This window comes from Phalacrocorax carbo, chromosome 2, assembly GCF_963921805.1.
Source record: "Phalacrocorax carbo chromosome 2, bPhaCar2.1, whole genome shotgun sequence".
Classification (NCBI taxonomy): domain Eukaryota; kingdom Metazoa; phylum Chordata; class Aves; order Suliformes; family Phalacrocoracidae; genus Phalacrocorax; species Phalacrocorax carbo.
In genome coordinates this window covers 48,032,404-48,050,904 of record NC_087514.1, presented here as the reverse complement: position 1 = coordinate 48,050,904, position 18,501 = coordinate 48,032,404, and the positions used below count along the sequence as shown (strand labels likewise).

The following is an 18,501-nucleotide window of genomic DNA, read 5'->3' as shown; positions in this document are numbered from 1 at the left end:
AAAGGTCCCAGCTGGTCCGGGGCCTGAGTTCAGCAAGTGCTGTATACGCTGGTGGCAGGAAACAACACATTACAAAGGAATATAGAAATGATCAACAAATAGGTAAATCAAATATTTTTTTCCAGATTTTAAAACCTGTGGGTTGCTCCTGTGGACAACCACGAATCATGATGATCAAAGGACTGGGAAGCCTGCCATATGAGGATAGGCTGGGAGCACTGGGTTTGTTCAGCCTTGAGAAAAGGAGGCTCAGAGGGGATCTCATCACCATGTACCAGTACTTAAGGGCCAGCTACAAAGAAGATGGAGACTCCCTTTCTACAAGGAGTCACATGGAGAGGATAGGGGGAACAGACACAAGTTGCTCTTGGGGAGATTCTGATTGGACATGAGAGGAAAAGTTTTCACACTGAGGACAGTCAACCATGGAATAATCTCCCCAGGAAAGTGGCTGACTCGGCCACGTTGGATACTTTTAAGATTCAGCTGGACAGGGTGCTGGGCCATCTTGTCTAGACTCTGCTCTTCCTAGAAAGGTTGGACTAGATGATCCCTGAGGTCCCTTCCAACCTGTGATTCTGTGATTCTGTGATTTTTAAGTAGAACAGACATTAAATTCATAATAGATTTCATCCATAGATTTCATGGGGTGGTATGAATTTGGTCCACAGAGCTCTCTTTTTTTTTTACCTCTAATAGCCCAGACTCCTCTGCTTGTGGTTTTTTCCTGTGACACTTGCATGACATTTTTGCACCAGCCTCTGGAGCCCACCCAGGATGAATTCCAGTTGCAGACCCAGCAGGTAGCTCTGGTGTCCAACTACGCAACCCCCAACAAACTCATCCAACCAAAACCAGCCCTTCCTTCACCCCGCCTGCACTGTCCATGGGATTCCTTACACCCAGAATTAGTGTGCAATCGTTAGTCTTCCAGTACTCACATGCTACCTCTACAGCCTTGCTTCTGCAAAGACTTTCCATCCCTGGCTGTGCACCCGCGGGCAGCTCCACCACCCCGCTGCTATGTAACCCTGCAGCACCCCACAAAGCCTCTGAGCATCAGGGGAAATGCAGAGCTCTCCAGAACACTTTTTGCATACTGCAAAAAGGTAATTAGTGACTTCAGAAGCAGAGGCAAATAACCATGGTATCCTACAGTTAAATGACAAGCCCTGGAAGAATTTTTTTTTGTGGAAATTGATTTAAGGTGATAGATCAATAGAAGTTTTCTGCATAAAAACATCTTCTCCTGAAACAGTGAGTTTAGCATTATTCAAACAAATTCTTCTATTATTTAAAGATGTATCTTCATTCCCGTTGAACACTACTGTTTTGTGGCATGTAAAGCCAGAGGACTCTGCTCTAAGGAATCAGTTATTTTCTCTGAGGACAATGAATTATTTTCCAGTATTGAAAGTTTCAGATGAAAGTCCTCAAGTAGCAGCAACTGCTTCAGGTGGGCGCCAGCATTGTTTTACCTGGGGGGAAACCCCTTCCCACAGCAGCCCTGCCTCTCTGAGAGGAGGCTAAGCTGTTAAAATCAAGCAGGTGGAGTGCAGACAAATCATGGCTTCAGGAGAAAACGGATGCTATGTCAGGGCTTTATTGCTGTTGTAAATCTTTGCAGTTAAGAAAAATCAAACTTCAGAGCACTGAAATGATAATTTCTTGAAGCTGCACTAGAGGCAGCCCAAGAGCTGACAGGACAGTGGCTCCAACCTTGCTGGGTGAAAAGTGCCACAGTGCAGAAAGTCCCTGAAACACCCCACATATTAACAAGACTTAAGTTGTAGGCTTGAGTGCTGTACAAACCCTTATACAGGGCACTTCTGCCCTGGACGTATCTTTCTTTCCTGCAGCTGAAGTTAATGGGAGCCAGTAAATGCCCAGATGATTCCAGCAGTTGTGATTCTGCTGAATAAAACAAAGTTTAAACGAGCTTGTGCAGACATTAGTGATAATGCAGCTAGGAGTCAAGGACTACACAGGGACTAGCCAGAAGGCTGGGATTTGGACACCACAATTCATCCAGCTCTGTGCTACTGGCTGCCATAGTGCTTAAAATAATTGTAGTTCTCTGGAGAGAGTATATAGATAAACTCTGTCCTATGTTAAAGCACCATCATATAGAGTTGTTTACAGGCAGTACTTAGTAAAGTACTTAAGCGTGTATTTAAACACACTGCTGAACATCAGTGTGATTAATACTTTGCTGAATTAGAGATATGATACAAATACATTTTTCTGCTGCTGTAATTTTTCATTATATACACTTATAAGCTGGTCATAAGGATTTTCTTTCGGTTTTGCATCCAGCAAATGAGTTAATTTGGGAGTCAAATGAATGCTGCCTTAGTTATGCCTGCACAATGCCTTTCACATGCATGAGGGCAGAAGACTTATCCATGACCTTTAATTGGACTTCTTTTTTGTTAGTCTTTAATGATTCTTTCTTTTTGATCTGGCAGCTCTTTGACATTCCTTTCATGTCATTTCAATCAGAAAAGTATCTTTTTACATATGGTATATATGTTTGTTAAGGCTGTGCACATACAGAAGCTGTAATTCTTGACCAGCAAGGAAGCAGCTGCTGGTGAGTACAGACCAGAGCCATACACTCTGTTCTCCTGCATGTAAAACTTGGGGGGACAGATGGGAAGAGAAGAATTGCGGCTCTTACATCATTATTGATGGTGATTTTATTTAAATCTATTTCAATGATTTCTAATTACATAATTTGCCAAGCCCCCCCCCACCTGAGAGTAATGCCAGTGTATCTCTCTCACTTCCTTTCCTGCCTAACCCAGGGAGGAGCATTTACCTAGTTTCAAGTTTCAAGTTTTGGAGTCAAACTTTTTTGTTCTCCCTCTCGTTTTTTTCTTTTCCTTTTTTTAAATAATCAGAACTCAAAGCCTTGGCCTATCTGTATACATTAAGGTGCTCATTATCATGGCAAAACACACCACTCACATCTATTTAGCTTTTACTCACAAGGAAACAAACATGATTTAATAATTGCACATGTAGCCATCTCAGAGTTGAGGACTTCTTTCCTCCTAAAGTAAAGCTAAATAGTATGCATTAAATACATTATCTACTTGTAAAAAAAATGGGAAATTTAAAAATTATTCAGTCACAGATAATTTGTTACTCAAAACCACAGGCTCACCTCAGCCACTGGAAGCTCTGGGTGTTTGCTGAGCTCAGTAAGTGTCTGAGTGGGCTTACCCAGGTTCAAGGATAACAGACGTCACACTGTGGAAAAGATCCCAATTCCCATATGCTGTCCCTCTCACCAGCTCCCGAGAAGCCTGACTGGGGGTTTCTCGTGCCAAATGGCTGGGGTGTTGGGCTCGCCCCATGCCTCAGCCCTCACACACAGTTCACACAGGTGCAGGTTAGCTCAGGGCACCTCAGCTGGAAAATAGCCACCCTCCTCCATGCCAAAAAGAGAGTCCAGCTTATTTCACACACTACTCCTCGCAGGCACTACAGACAAGACCACCCAATGTCAGGCTTTTGCCACTCGCCCCAGTCCACTGACACCACCTGCTTAGGCCTTGCAACCTCAAACACTTGTGACATGACTTACTGCAGAGGGGGAGGAGTCGCACTCTACATTACGGAAAACCTCAAATGTATCGCAGTCAACTATGGTGATTGCGACTGCTCCATCAAAAGCCTCTGGGTTAAAGTCAGAGAGATCATATCCAAGCAGGACCTCACAGTGGGTGTCTGCTACTGACCACCTAACCACGACAACAAAGCCGATGAAGCGATACTTGGGGCACTAAAGCAAGCTTCTGGCCAACAGAACCTGGTCCTTATGAGTGACTTCAACTACCCAGAATTTGCTAGAAGAACAATATGGCAGCTCGCACGTCATCCACCAAGTTCCTGGAATGCGTAGAGGACTGCTTCCTCATACAAATTTTAGATGTGCCAACCAGGAATGAGGCACTGCTGGACTTGCTATTCACAAATCGAGAAAACCTGCTTTGTAATATCCTGGTTAGTGATAGCCTTGGCTGCAATAACCACAATATTGTGGAGCTCAGGATCAAGGTCAGTACTAAGACAAGGGTTATAGATTTTAGAAGAACAAACTTCAGCTCACGCAGAGCTCATTTGGGAGGGATTCCATGGGACGCTTCCATGGAAGATAAAGGAGTTAGTGAGTGCTGGGAGTTCTTCAAGAACTCTCTTGAAAGCACAAAACCAGTTTATCCCCTATAAAGGAAAGGGAAGTAAGTGGAGGAGGAGACCCCCTTGAATCAACCATGAGCTCTGGGGTCTACTCCAAACCAAAAGAGAAGCATGCCAGAGATGGAGAAGTGGAGGATTATCCATTGAGAGCTACAAGGGCATTGCCAGAGTGTGCAGAGATGCAGCTAGAAAAGCAAAAGCCCAGCTTGAATTGAAACTGGCTGTAGACGTCAAAAATAACAAGGGTTCTTCAGGTGTGTCAACTGCAAGCAGAAACAGAAGGAAAACATAGGCCCAATGTCAAATAGAAAAGGAGAGTCAGTCACCAACAATGCAAAAAAGGCAGAGGTTCTCAACAATTTCTTCACCTCTGTCTTTACCAACACTGTCAGGTCCCAGGCTTTGGGAACAAAATTCCCAGTTGATCAAAATATAGACCCACCATCAGTGAAGGAAGAGTTAGTACGTGAATTATTACAGGAGCTTGACCCCTACAAATCGATGGGCCCTGATGCCACCCACCCAAGGGTGTTCAGAGAGCTGGCTGATGTCATTGCAAGGCCACTCTCCGTAATCTTCGAGAAGTCATGGAGAACAGGGGATGTCCCAGAGGACTGGAGAAAGGCAAATGTTACCCCTATCTACAAGAAAGGCTTGAGGGAGGATCCGGGTAACTATAGGCCCATCAGCCTTACTTCAATCCCTGGGAAAGTTATGGAACGAATCCTCCTGGGGCCATCACAAGTCAAATGAAGCACGTGATTGGGAAAAGCCAACATGGCTTCACTAAAGGTAGATGGTGCTTGACAAACCTGGTGGCCTTCTATGACAAAGTGACTTGCCTGGTTGACATGGGGTGGGTGGTCGACATTGTCTACCTGGACTTCCGCAAGGCTTTTGATATGGTTCCCTACGGCCTCCTCCTGGAGAAATTAATGTGTTATGGCCTAGACAAGTGGTCTGTGCAGTGGGTGGGGAACTGGCTGACAGGCCGCACCCAAAGGGTGGTGGTAAATAGCTCTTTTTCAAAGTGGCGACCTGTCACAAGTGGGGTCCCCCAGGGATCGATACTGGGCCCAATGTTATTCAACATCTTCATAAGTGATCTGGATAACAGCATCAAGTGTAGCCTGATGAAATTTGCTGATGACACCTAGTTGAGTGGGGAAGTAGACACTCCAGAAGGGAGAGCTGCTCTGCAGGAAGATCTGGATAGGCTGAAAGAGTGGGCCAACAAGAACCTTACGAAGTTCAACAAGGACAAGTGTAAGGTCTTGTGCCTGGGAAAATGTAATCCGGTAGTGCAGCACAGACTGGGATCCACCTGGCTGGAAAGCAGCTCCGTGGAAAGGGACCTGGGGGTCCTAGTGGACAGAAAGCTCAACATGAGCAAACAGTGTGCTGCTGTGGCCAAGAAGGCCAAGAGGATGCTGGGTTGCATCAAAAAGGGCATCGCCAGCAGAGAGAAAGAAGTCATCATCCCACTCTACTCAGCGCTTGTCAGGCCACACCTGGAGTACTGGGTACAGTTCTGGTCCCCTCTATACAAAAAGGATGTGGACAGGCTGGAAGGGGTCCAGAGCAGGGCCGCCAAGATGATCAAAGGACTGGGAAGCTGCCATATGAGGATAGGCTGGGAGCACTGGGTTTGTTCAGCCTTGAGAAAAGGAGGCTCAGAGGGGATCTCATCACCATGTACCAGTACTTAAGGGCCAGCTACAAAGAAGATGGAGACTCCCTTTCTACAAGGAGTCACATGGAGAGGATAGGGGGAACAGACACAAGTTGCTCTTGGGGAGATTCTGATTGGACATGAGAGGAAAAGTTTTCATACTGAGGACAGTCAACCATGGAATAATCTCCCCAGGAAAGTGGCTGACTCGGCCACGTTGGATACTTTTAAGATTCAGCTGGACAGGGTGCTGGGCCATCTTGTCTAGACTCTGCTCTTCCTAGAAAGGTTGGATTAGGTGATCCCTGAGGTCCCTTCCAACCTGTGATTCTGTATTTGACACCCTGCCTTGGTGTTCTGTTAGAAAGAGCCTGTGAAAGCAGCTCCCGCCCCTTCATGCACATTAACTTAATGTAACTCACCAGAGCAGCAGGAGTCTTAGGGCAGCATTGGAGGAGACCCAGGCGGAGGACCGGAGGCATCCTGCACCACCTGCAGAGGGTGGGTGTGAGCCCCCCGACAGCAGAGCTGCAAGCTGAGCAGGGAGCCCCAGGTCCCAAGCCAAGGCCCCCGTGAAGCCAGCAGAGTGATTCCCCAGGGTAGCTCTCGGGGGGCTCAAAGTCATGTATTTTTTTTACCCCTGGGGGCGATCTATTCACAAACATAAGGGGTACAGTCATAGGGCAAGGGTGAGGTAGATCAATACTACAGCTGCCTTTGTTGCTCCTGCCCAGTAAATACTAGAGGACATCACTCGTCTAGATTGAAAGGAAGGCATATGTTAAAGCAATTAATTCATTTGCCCTAAAAGATTGAGGCCAGGCCAGGATTTGTACCTTTCCCAGTGCTCAGTCTGATCTTAAGCAATGGGATTTCCACCATTTCCCATGGGAGATTATTCCACAACCTAATAGATCTCAATGTCAGGAAGTTTTTTCCTGATATTCAGCTATAATTCATATCCATGAATTATGAGCTACTGTCGACATCACACCCATTGAGGCATTCCTAGAGCCTGCTTCATTTAAAATTATATGCTCTAGTTATGCAGGGTTTCTGTGTACTAGGGCAAAATGCTTTTTCTGCAGGTTAATTCATTACTATTCAATTTGTTAACACTTTTTTTCTCGGTGTGAACAGCCATTCTGCAGTTGCATACCCTATAGTAGCACAATCCCCATTTGGGAGTAGAATCACAATATATAAATATCACAAAACAACATACCAAAAACCATCCCCGTAAAGACATATTAGTCTGTTCCTGCAGATACTTACTCCAGCATTCAGTTAAATGAAAGCAGTAGCTCATACAACACCTGGTATGAGACAGAAAGCTTAGAAAAAAACCCTCTCGAGTCTGTAATAAATTTTATTTCTGTCTTAAACAGAGGGAAGGTACAGGAGTAGGGAGGCGAGTACGGAAGGGGGAAGGGATGTGGAAAGAACGGAAGACAGGAACTTAATCAAGCTGTGAGAAAATAGAGGAAAATTGAAAAGAGAACGACTTCCTACAAACAATGAGTCACCACAACGCAGTAAGGACATACAACAAAAAATAAAGTTGAGGATGCAAAATGTGCACCTCTTATCGTTAATAGCACTTACAAAACTGAGAAAGCTAAGGCAGGCTTCTGAAACCTGTATTGCAAATAATCGTGTACAAAACACTTCTTGGAAGGAAACTGCCTTTTATTTTAGGAACATTTGAGAGGAAAAGATTTATAAACCATGTATCAATTTCTCAAAAAAGTCTGAGGATTTCTATGAGAATTTTTTATGATTACATTATGCCCAGCTAGCGGTGCTTTGCAATCCTGTTTTCAACCCATTTGTATATAAATAAAATGTCACATTAGATACTGAAAAAAGGGAATGCTTTCTAAAGTAAGCAACTAGAAACACACCAGAGTTCATTTTCGTCTCCATACATGCCTAGCTCCCATTAATGCTACATAAATCCCAGAGCAACTAGATAAGAATAAACACATAAATTTTACCTGAAGTCACCTAAGGAAGAGAAAGCTATGTTTGCAGCGAGCACTAAATTCACACAACGCCACATAGTTTTGTGTGGAAGTTATTCCAGTTGGCTGATTTTTTAGAGAGTGTGGTCTCTAAACCAGAGACAGTAGGTCTCTTATTATTAAGGGACCTACACAAAAAGGTCTGGTGAGAACATTTTTGACAGTATTTCCTTTCACTAGAAATTATGTGACTTTACTGATATCTGCATCTAGCCAGGTGAGACACTTGCTTTAGACAGAAGACAGGGCAATGCAGCACCCAGTTCCTCCTGTACCAGGATATGCGTATTCATGGCGCACATACATTGCTCATAGACTGTAGATGACTCTAAATGTTACAGATCCTCTAGGGCTGCATTAAGCCCAAATACCTATGCTCTGTTGCTTACCTGGGTTTACCAGTGAAGTCATAGCAACTTGCTATTTGTAGCTATGTAGTTTCTGGTTTGCAGTTAGCCTTGCAAAGCTAGACAAAGCTTCCTTTGGTGAGACTGTGAAATACCCATCGGGACATACTTGAGGGATTCATAAGTTAAAAAACTGTACTCTGACTTGAGCAAAGTAGGGCCATGAACCTCAACTGCCTGCCTCTTCCCCACCCCACAAGAGCTGTTGAGATGAGAAGGGATGTTCTGATACAACACTGGTTTTGCAAAAACATTTCAAGGAATTTGTTTTCATTTTGCCTTGGAACAAAGCTGCAGAAGTTGCTGCAAAATGCATCGGTCATCCTTAAGCCATCTGCAAAGAAGTGCAACTCAAGTTGAAAGATGAGGTACAAAAAGATAAGTCCTGTGATCCAGGAGGAAGGTTTTGAGTCAAAGGTTTTGATGTACTTGCAAAGATATAGCAGGGAGTGGCATCTCCAGGAACCAACAGCTTTCTTTGTAAGATGTCTCCACAGAGGCCTGACATCAGGATCTGCTGTGGAAATGGCACAGATCATCCAACAACTCACCTGTCTTGCACCTGCCTCCTTCATATTAGGGCCACCCACAGCTCAGCTCTGCACTGTCTCGGTCCCCTGCCTAAGGAAGTCTTGGAATAGGGCTGTGCCTTGTTCTCTTGTCCCACTCAGGTTTTCAACCACAAATGGTCCTAACTGAGCAGAGGCAGGGAACAGGACACTGTTTGGGTAACACTTCTGGACTCTACCTGAAAGTAACTGTTTGCCGGTGGAGTTTCTGAGGATGCAGTTGAGTAGATTCAGGCATCTTTGTATATGCAGAAGAAAATGAGCACAGCCTGCTTTCCAGAGAGGTGGGTGTTCACAAGTCCATAACAAAGGCAGAAAGTAGCCAAGAGAAGCTGAAACTCTATTGAGAGCTTTAGCACAGGCTGAATGCAGTGATAAGACAGCCATTTCAAAGACAGAGAATAGCAAGATATAAAGGGACTGGAACACAGGAAGAGAAAGCTATCCAGAATCTACAATATGTCACACTTAAAAATAAGAGGGGAATATGCAGAACTATCTGCTTTTTAAATAAGCAGAAAGTCTCAACTGAAATGATAATAATAAAAAAAAAGGAATAATTTACTTACACTAGCCCTTCATTCTCTGAGGTGAACAGGTTGTTTGGTCAAGCCAGGCACAGAATACAGACGTTATCACAAAAGATACACACAGTCAAGTAACACCTGTTTAAGAGCAGAAGCTAACGACATTGTAATCAAAAAGCAAAATGCACAGAGAGCAAGCTAACATTTCCTGAAAGTTATCTCAAATGGTAGTGCAGAAGAAAACAATATTTAAGGCAAAATACAGTATTCATTGTGAGAACATGCTACATTTTCACTTATTCTTAGATCTCTGTCTTGCTCTTAGATATGCAGGCATGCACCATTAATGGCGCTAGCATACCTGAATTCCCATGCATCACCCTCAGAATGGGAGTTGTGGCTAACCTCTAGCATGCCACATGTAAAAAAATACTCTTCACTATATTTCTGTTTCTCACTTCTATATTCTCACCTCCCTGTATGTGTAAAGCATGGCAATGTGTCTGACCACACTGAATAAATCTGCTAAATCCAGGCTTAAAGTTGGACAGTCGTTCTGATCAGTCACCTTTTCTGTGTATGAATCTCTCTTCTTTCGTGACTGTATTTTCCTGGTTTTGAACCTTTTAAAAGCGGCTAAATATATGAGTGGAAAATACAGATGGAATTAACGTTTAAAATTAGCTTTTAATGCAATCAGTGTGTTTATTTAAGGAGGAGGATATCTATGAGGTGTATATATGTGTACATGTACTTCTACAACTTCTACATACATCCACCACATTTATTAAATCTATCTAGTGGATAATATCATGACTTCTGCCGTAGCAATATGCTAATGCTTGCTCAAGCTTTTCAATGCAGTACTGAAACCATCCTCACCACAGCAATGAAGCAGTAGCTGCAGCATCCCTGACTGCTGGATAAACGGAGTAAGAGAGATGAAATTTATCAGGGCTGACAAGAAGTGTTCATCAAGACACATTTTTGATTAACATAAGCCTGCACTATTCTCACAAATAAAAAAAAAAAAACGGGGGAAGAAATTATAACTGGCATATGTCAAGAGATTTAACCCGTCCATCTGACAACTCACTTTTTGCAAACACCACTTTTATTCAGTTACCAATTGATTGAGGTAAATTGAAGGAGGAAACCTTTGCTTCTAACACGCTAGCATTCTTCTCAAAAGTACAAGTTCTACAGTGGATGAATTTATTTACTTAAAAGACATAACATTTCCAAAGGCACAATATGCACTAGGCATCTATGGTACTTAAACTGACATTTACACCTCTGAAAATTTCTCCCAAAAACCTCTGCTGTGAGCATATAAATCCTACTGCCTGTCTCGTAAGTAACCAGCTTGGAAAAGAAAAAACTGGATAAAGCACTCCAACATACAAAGGACCGAGAAACTCTTAGTGACTCCAAAGCCATAGCAGAAAAACAGAGGAACAGGACTTCTGTTATTGATTTGCCCAGAAAGGACAAAGTATCATTCTGTATAGGAAAGGCTGACACAACGGAGCATCACAGAATTGCCAAAGTAAACAGAAGAGAAAGACATGCAGAAACAATGTAGTTTGGGTTCTCTGATGGTGACTATGATATGAAGCAACCTGTTCTACCTTCCTTTTACTTGACTCCCCAGTGGGTAAAATGGGTAAATAATGATGCTGAATGAGTTTCTAAAACCACCAGTATGCCTAAGTGCTGGCTGATTCTCAAAGCATTGTTACTGAAGACGGAAGACTGCTGTGCAGGAGGCTGTCCTGTCACAGAACATCTTCAAGGGAAATTAAAAAAGTCAGAATGACAGAAATAAAAAGATGTTGCATTCAGACCAGACTACCTGCAGTGGAGATGGCCTCATGTGAAAATGAAAGCACAGCCAACCTGGGGAAGGAAGGGGAAGGTGGGCTGCCTTTATCATAGCATCAAGATGAAAAGGTTACCGGCTGCTTGTTATGATCAGCGAGTCAGAGGAAGACAAATAAATGACAACTCCTTGATATTGTGCGATTGCTGCTGGCATGAAGGAGAGAGATGGAGAAGGAAATCGAAGTGCTTGATTCATTGTTTGTCCTTACACATGGACAAAACACAACAGACATAAATAAACCCAGCAAAGGGCAGAAAGGTCAAGGTAACTAAAATAAGACTATGGGATAACTAGGAAAAGAAGTAGCCAGAAACGGGGTGCTGGCCATCCTGACTAAACTCTCCAGTCTGGTGACCCTCTGGACATTTCCCTGTCTTTCCTATCCAAATATATATCACCTGTATTATACTTTTCATTGGACAATGACATTGGCTTTTACATTGGATTAAAATTCAAACCTAGTGCAAAACCTAAGCATAAATGTGTTATTGCCCATACATGTATCTGCCACTGTTTTGATGCTCATTGAATCCTCTCTGTGGTTTACGCAGATGATGTGGTTAGCTACGGAGGTTAAGGAATGTTACAATTAGCATCTTACCGAAAAACAAAGTACCGATACGAAAGAAAGATCTGCTGCAGCTGCAGCTTCACATGGATAGAACGTGCCATGTAGGAGTTCAGTGACGTTTCCACTATTTTACCCTTTTGTGCTCTAGAGAAAAAGGAATTTTGCACTGAAAGGAGGATTCACTGTATACCTAGAAACCTGTAAGACAGAATTTCTCTCCTACTCATCGCTTCTAATCAGACATTGCTATGGAAAAAATAAAATAAAAAAAAACAATGACTGCATCATTTTTATTTATTTCTTGCATTCTCTGTTCACGTAGCAAGAAATTTAATTCCAGCTGGATCAGTCTCTTGTGATATTTTTTCTTTCATTTAATATATTTTTTAAATGCTTAGAGGCATTATGACAGAAAAGCATGTATTTTTTGCCCTGGTTTATACCCATCATCCTTACCATTACAACAAGACAAAAGCATTAAAGTAAAATTAATCATGTCAAAAGATTTTAGCAAAAAACAAGGGAGACCATGCATAAAGCATCGCTTTGTCTAGTGTGAAGTCACGCTCTGATTAAAAACATATAATGAAAGTGAAAGTAATACATCATTGCCTTAGCAGTAGGGTTTTTGGGAGAGCTATGCAATTCTGAACACAAAAAAATCTTTACAGGCTCTGGATTTTGAAACTTGCAATTATTATAGAATAATTCTAATAAACAAAACATTGTTTCACTTCCTTAAAGTTTAATTAATCTTAAACGTTGCAGTTAAAACAACCAACCAAAGGAGTTCTAGGATTAAACAAGGACTCCTGGCAGGACCCTAGCTGGTAATTAAAGCCAAAGCAGCAGTGGCTGGCTCTGAGCAGTGAGCCATGAGGTGGTTACACAGAGATCCTCCCCCACTGCCCCGCATCCAGTAAGTGGTTATGAGGACTGCCAAATATCATGGCACAATGAAACCCCATTAACAGAGCAGAACTTTTGCCATCACTAAGAACCGTCAAAAACCCATCAGCTGTTCAGTTTGTGTCACTGGCAGCGGTAGTCTGCTGCTGCCATGTGACATAGGTAGCTCCCAGTTGAAAAATGGACTGGTGTTTGTGCATGTGTAGGCAAGCCCTAGAAGAAACCACGCAGTGAATATCTGTTCACTGTACTTTGCCATACAGTCTATAAAAGCCTCTACTTTTCTCAGGCACGACTGTGCAATAAGTAGTGTTTCAAATTAAACAGCAACGTGCACGTTATGAATCTCAGATTAGGGTTGTGCCCACATCAAGTAAAATTAGGTGGCAGAAAATGTTTGTGAAATGCCACTCACTTTCTCCTTTTTTTTATTTATTCGGCCTCTATTCTTTGTTGCCAACACAGAAAAAATAACTCTCTTGAGAAATAGCAGACAGGAAAAATACACAGTAATACTAGGCTGTGAAAAATCTACCGATCCCTTGAGCCATAGCATTCTTGCCTATAGATGATGACATTAAAAGATTGGAAATGGGTGCATGCTTCCCCTCCTCTTCTGGATCTATGAACAAGGCAAGTTGTTTTCCTGATACCTTTAGAATTACTCCCATTAGTACTGATGCATTTGGTGCTTTGGCTAGCCAGGCAGAGAGAGGTGGGCAGTATCCCCTGCCAATAGATCTAGTCTTGTCGCGGGAACAAAATGAGATTGCTACTCTGCTGAGCTGTCATACTCGATAGCTTGTGCTGTTCCACCTGCAACTGTCTTCATAGCTCCAACTGCAAGTGCCACAGCTTACATGGAGTCAGTAGTTTCTGACGGTTGATCTTCTGTTCCTTATGCATCACACAAGGCAGGACAGAGTCCTAAGCAACTGAGTGGCTGCAACAGCCACTCTCCACACTGAGAAGGAAAAAGGCAACAGGCAACCAGCTCCCTCTCAAATGGGTTTGCAGGCCCTGCTGAGTAACTTCTGGGGCTCCTCTCAGCAGAGGGTGACAAGAGGAGATTTGGTCTCCTCTCCTCCATCTCCTCCTCAACAGCCCTGCCACTGCACCCAGGACTAAGTGTTTGCAAGCTTCTTTCTCACCTTCCCTATCTCCAAATGCCACTGGCACAGAGAGCAGAAAATAAGTAACGAAGATGGGTTTGGAGGAGGGGAAGGGGTGCACGTTTACATTGGATCAGTAAGCCTCTAAGTGCAAAGCCTGGCTTTTTGTGGTGCATGGAAGAGTCTATTGGAGGGCAGGCGGTTAAAGGAAAGACATTGTAAATGTTTGCTAGTACAGGAAGAAATCAAATACACCTAAAGTGATAGTAAGAATGTCCTAAAATACCAGACTACAAGGACTAAGATTCTTTCTGTCACAGAACGTTATGCGCAGGACACAACTTTTGCTCTGTCCCTGTTCACTGGGGAACAAACTCCTAATTTGCTGATGAGTTGGGGGTGAACTGCAACCTCACGATGGACAGCACTGTCTAAACAAGTGAAAAACAAACAGAAAAAAAATTCTTTCTCCTTTGCTGCAGATTGTACATCTCCGATGAGAATAAACAGACCAACTATTTTCCAAAACTGTGGACGACTGGGAGAAAGGTAAAAGGGTAAAGGAAGCAAACAAATGTACTTCTTCCTAAATTGCAAAATGTACATGAAAAATAAAGATAGAACAATGTCCTTAAATTCCTACACACACAAATGTCATAGTATGTTTATATAACACCATGACTGCACTGAACAATCACCATGTTATAATGTGATTAGTCTGTGGCCTTCCCTAAAACTGCTCAGTCACACCTCTTCGAGTCCCTGCACTCCTATGCTGTGTAGTCTTTCAATGTTTTATGGAGAGGACAGGACAAAAGTTCTATTCCAGCTTGTCTCCACTTCCCATCCTCTCTTATGTTAGGTTAGAAAATAAAGCAGGGGATACTTGAAACTCTTATTTCAACTTTTTTAAAAAAATAATTATTGCTGTCATTTGGTGAGTAGTAATAATTTTTTCTAAGAAACCATGCTTGCTAACATTTAGTCTTTTTTTCAGTGTGAAAAGACATCTTCAAACAGTAGTCCAGGCCAAGAAGGCAACTTTTTCTAACAGTTTTTGTAAGAACAGGATTACTCATGTCATAAGAGCGCTGTGTATTTGACAGCCAACACAGACAGATCCTGGGACCTTCTGGACTTCCAGTGCTGAGCACCAAGTGCTTGAACATGAGCTAGCTTGCACTGTAACAGATGCATTATCTTTTAATCACAGCACAGAGGGTTACGTGCAGTAACCAGATTGGAAAGAGAATTTTTGTTACCATTTTGTTAGAGGTAACACAGAAAAGACTATGCACTTTTGATAAAATTACATAAAATTATTCAGAAACACACACACACACCACCCCCGCAACACCACCACAAATGGTGGTGTTATTCAAATACTAGCGATGGATTTTTAACCAGAGCATTTAGGTATCATGCTTCTGGGTCCAGTTTCCCACAGTCCTAGAGATGGCGTCACAATGTAGGTAACCAAAAACTGAATAAACTTCATTCTTACAAAATCAGACACATCTGCAGATAGGTAAGATTTGGAATAAAGTTTTTTTACTTTAATTCAGTGGAGAGTTAAGATCTTGAAGCAAGAGATCCATTTCTCCTGCCTATCCTGGTGAGCCACTGGATTAGACAAAACGACTTCAAAAAACCTGAACACTTCTGCCGTACGTAATATCCTTGATTTTTCACTGACTCATCATCTTCAGAATTTTCTTAGAAGTAGCATACACGTGAGTATCATATCTCATGAAAATGTGAAGCATACTATGTTCCCTAATACAGATGCTGTAGACAGTCCATACGACCTTTTGTAATTGCCATTCTTACACAATACCCTCGGACTATTAGTCCAGGGCATCTACACCTAAGCAGTCTTTATGTTGCAGCACTTTGAGAAAGACTCCTGAATTTTCCACAGGAGAAAGCAATTTGCAGAGGCATCAAGTCCTGCATCATAGCAGTCTTTTAAATTATTTTTTCATCCTAACCTGTGCATATAATATTAATGTGGATGTATCCCATTAAAGGGCTTTGGATAAGGGATGGAGAACAGAATTCTGTAAAATGTATTTTACTAGGGAAAACAAGCAGGTCTATTAGGAAATCCAGGTTTTACCAGTTGTCCAGTTGTAGAAGTATGGCTTTGATTTATGGATCAAAATTGCTCATTTATTATTTTATCTATACTGCTTTGGGCAATTTTGACAGTTAAAATTTAGTTTTATTGACCAACGCAGCCAGTTTAGCCACAAGGGGACTAATGCACACACAGCCTGCTGCACTCAAGAAGCTATGATTTGATTCCATGACCAAGTCAGACTGGGAATCGCAACCAACATAACAATAAGTTCCAAATCTCGATGCTCGAGGCAAAATACTTACTCTAAAACACAATCAACCTTTAAAAGAAGGTGGGAAAGAATTTTGTGATAGGAGCCTCCGTGCACTGTTTATTGTAGCTGATATATTCCACCAATGCTTCTGTCAGCAATGGACGCAGAGCAGTACAGAGGAAACCTTTCTTTAATGATTGTGGACAACAAATAAAGCTGGAAGAAGGAAATGAAAATGCAAGAGAATCAAAGATGTGCTCTAGTATTATGGCTTACCAGGGATCTGACTCTGGGAAAACTGTCTCAAACATTGCTTTTTGTTTTTTCCCCCTAAACCAGATTTTATTCATATGTACATAAATATGCATGTACTCATGTTGCAGTATGAAAAGACTTACAAGTTTACTTAAAAAACTTACTGGAATGATTTTAAGCCAATGTTAATTTAGGCCTATCCTATTATAAAATTAGCATCTTCTGCAATCTCAATTTATTGCTCCATTGTGAAGCCCCCTGTGATACATAAACAAATCTCTGAAGAGAAACAAATCAATAAAGTGTCTAATTTGATTAACCATGTTTTTAAATTCATCAAGACAACTGTACAAAAATAAACCACTTACTTGTCAGTATTTTCCACGTCTTCTTTTCATCATCATAATACTGAACCAAATTGCTGGGTAGCCGGTCAGGTCCGGGAGGCAATCCTCCAACCAATAACAGCATTTTCTTATTGGAACGAATTCTTCACCCAAAACAAGAGGAAAGATGAACAACCACATTACTGAGGAGCATTTTTAGTGGCAACAAAATCATAACCATCAAAAGAACGTTCACTGCTTGCAGTTTTCTATTTCATTTTTTGTGTGTCTTTCCCCAATCATGTCTCAACAATTTTTTGAACCAAGCAGAAAAATGATCAGAAAAGCTGCATATCTCTCTACTCATGGAATAATAAGCTTCCTTTATGCAATTTGTTAGAGGTTCATTCTAGAACGACCTTTTTCTTATATTATCCCTTTAAATCATCACTCTTTACAGCTGAATACACATGAAATGCTCTGGAGTTGTACTAAGGTTAAGCATTAAAGTTGCATGTCAAAAATCGTATTAGTCAAAATCATTATTATAAGCCATTCTACACTCAAAGAACCTTGAAAAAATTAAGGTTATGCAGAGAGTTTGTGAGCCAACTCTTTAATCACACACTGAACTTCAGATATATAGTTTAGTACAATTAGCAGCACTGGGCTAATGGTTATGGGTTAAATGCTACTTACAAGCACTTTTGTTTGTTTAATCCAGGCTCTTGCTTTCACTCTTCCCCCCCCCGCCCCCCCTTCTCTCTGCTCTCCCCCTGTGCACCACTGGCTATAGCAACACCAATTGGTAAAAATGAGACTGTGATGTTGTTGTGAGCCTCCCCAGAGTGGAGCCCTGCCAATGCTTGCCACTGATCCAGCGGCATGAACCTGCTCAACTGTGCAAAGTCACTCTAATTCCCTCCCTCTGTTTTTCTACCTTCTCCCCCAGGGGGCAACCACTGAAAGGAGTGACTACCCACCCATCAAGAGCTGGCAATTCGCTGCTATTAACCGTGACCGTGATTCCCAATCTGCCTGGCAGTTCTTAAGAACAGGACTGCAATGTCTCATATGCAGTAAAAGCGGTTATCTGCACCCTGGCCTCCAACGCTCCACCTGATGAATGTACAATTTCTTTGCAACATTAAGGGATTTAGCACCATTGTAAGTGAAAAGGGGAGGGGAGGCCCAGACCCCCAGATGAGCCCTGATGCTTTAATAGTCACTTCGCATATAATTGAACTTTCATCAGTTATACTAAGCTTGGGTGTGATAACACTGAAATAAAGGTCCATGCCCAAAATGTTCCCGTGAAGTAGCAAGGTGACGTAGCCTGGAAAAAAAAAATTTAAAAATGCATCGATATGAACAAATGTACAGGGGGACCATGCATTTGATGGAAAGCACCCTTGCCAAACACCAGCATTTTTCCAAGCATGACGACATCGCTGTAGCATTCTGTGCGTTAGTCTGCAGCAAACGCTCCCAGTCAAGAAGGGTACAGAATGACACGAACCAAAGCCGCCCACCACCACAACTGCACGTTGCAGGGTAAAACCACCACCCAAGAGCTCCAACCTCAGCAGTGCACTCCAGAAGCAGGTGCTTTACCACCAAGGCACACCAGTGGCTTAGCTCCAATGACTACCTAGACAGTGTTGGGTACCATCCAATTTACATTTGTACCAGGATTGCATCA

At 42.4% G+C, this 18,501-nt stretch overlaps 1 protein-coding gene across 1 annotated transcript in view; it reads right to left on the bottom strand.

Annotated features, from left to right (window-relative positions):
* KLHL14 (kelch like family member 14) overlaps window positions 1–18,501 on the bottom strand; it is a 66,330-nt gene that overhangs the window by 32,322 nt on the left and 15,507 nt on the right. The window contains exon 2 of the mRNA XM_064442803.1: window positions 16,842–16,963. Coding sequence (XP_064298873.1) covers window positions 16,842–16,963 — 122 coding nt within the window. The remainder of the gene's footprint in view (window positions 1–16,841; window positions 16,964–18,501) is intronic.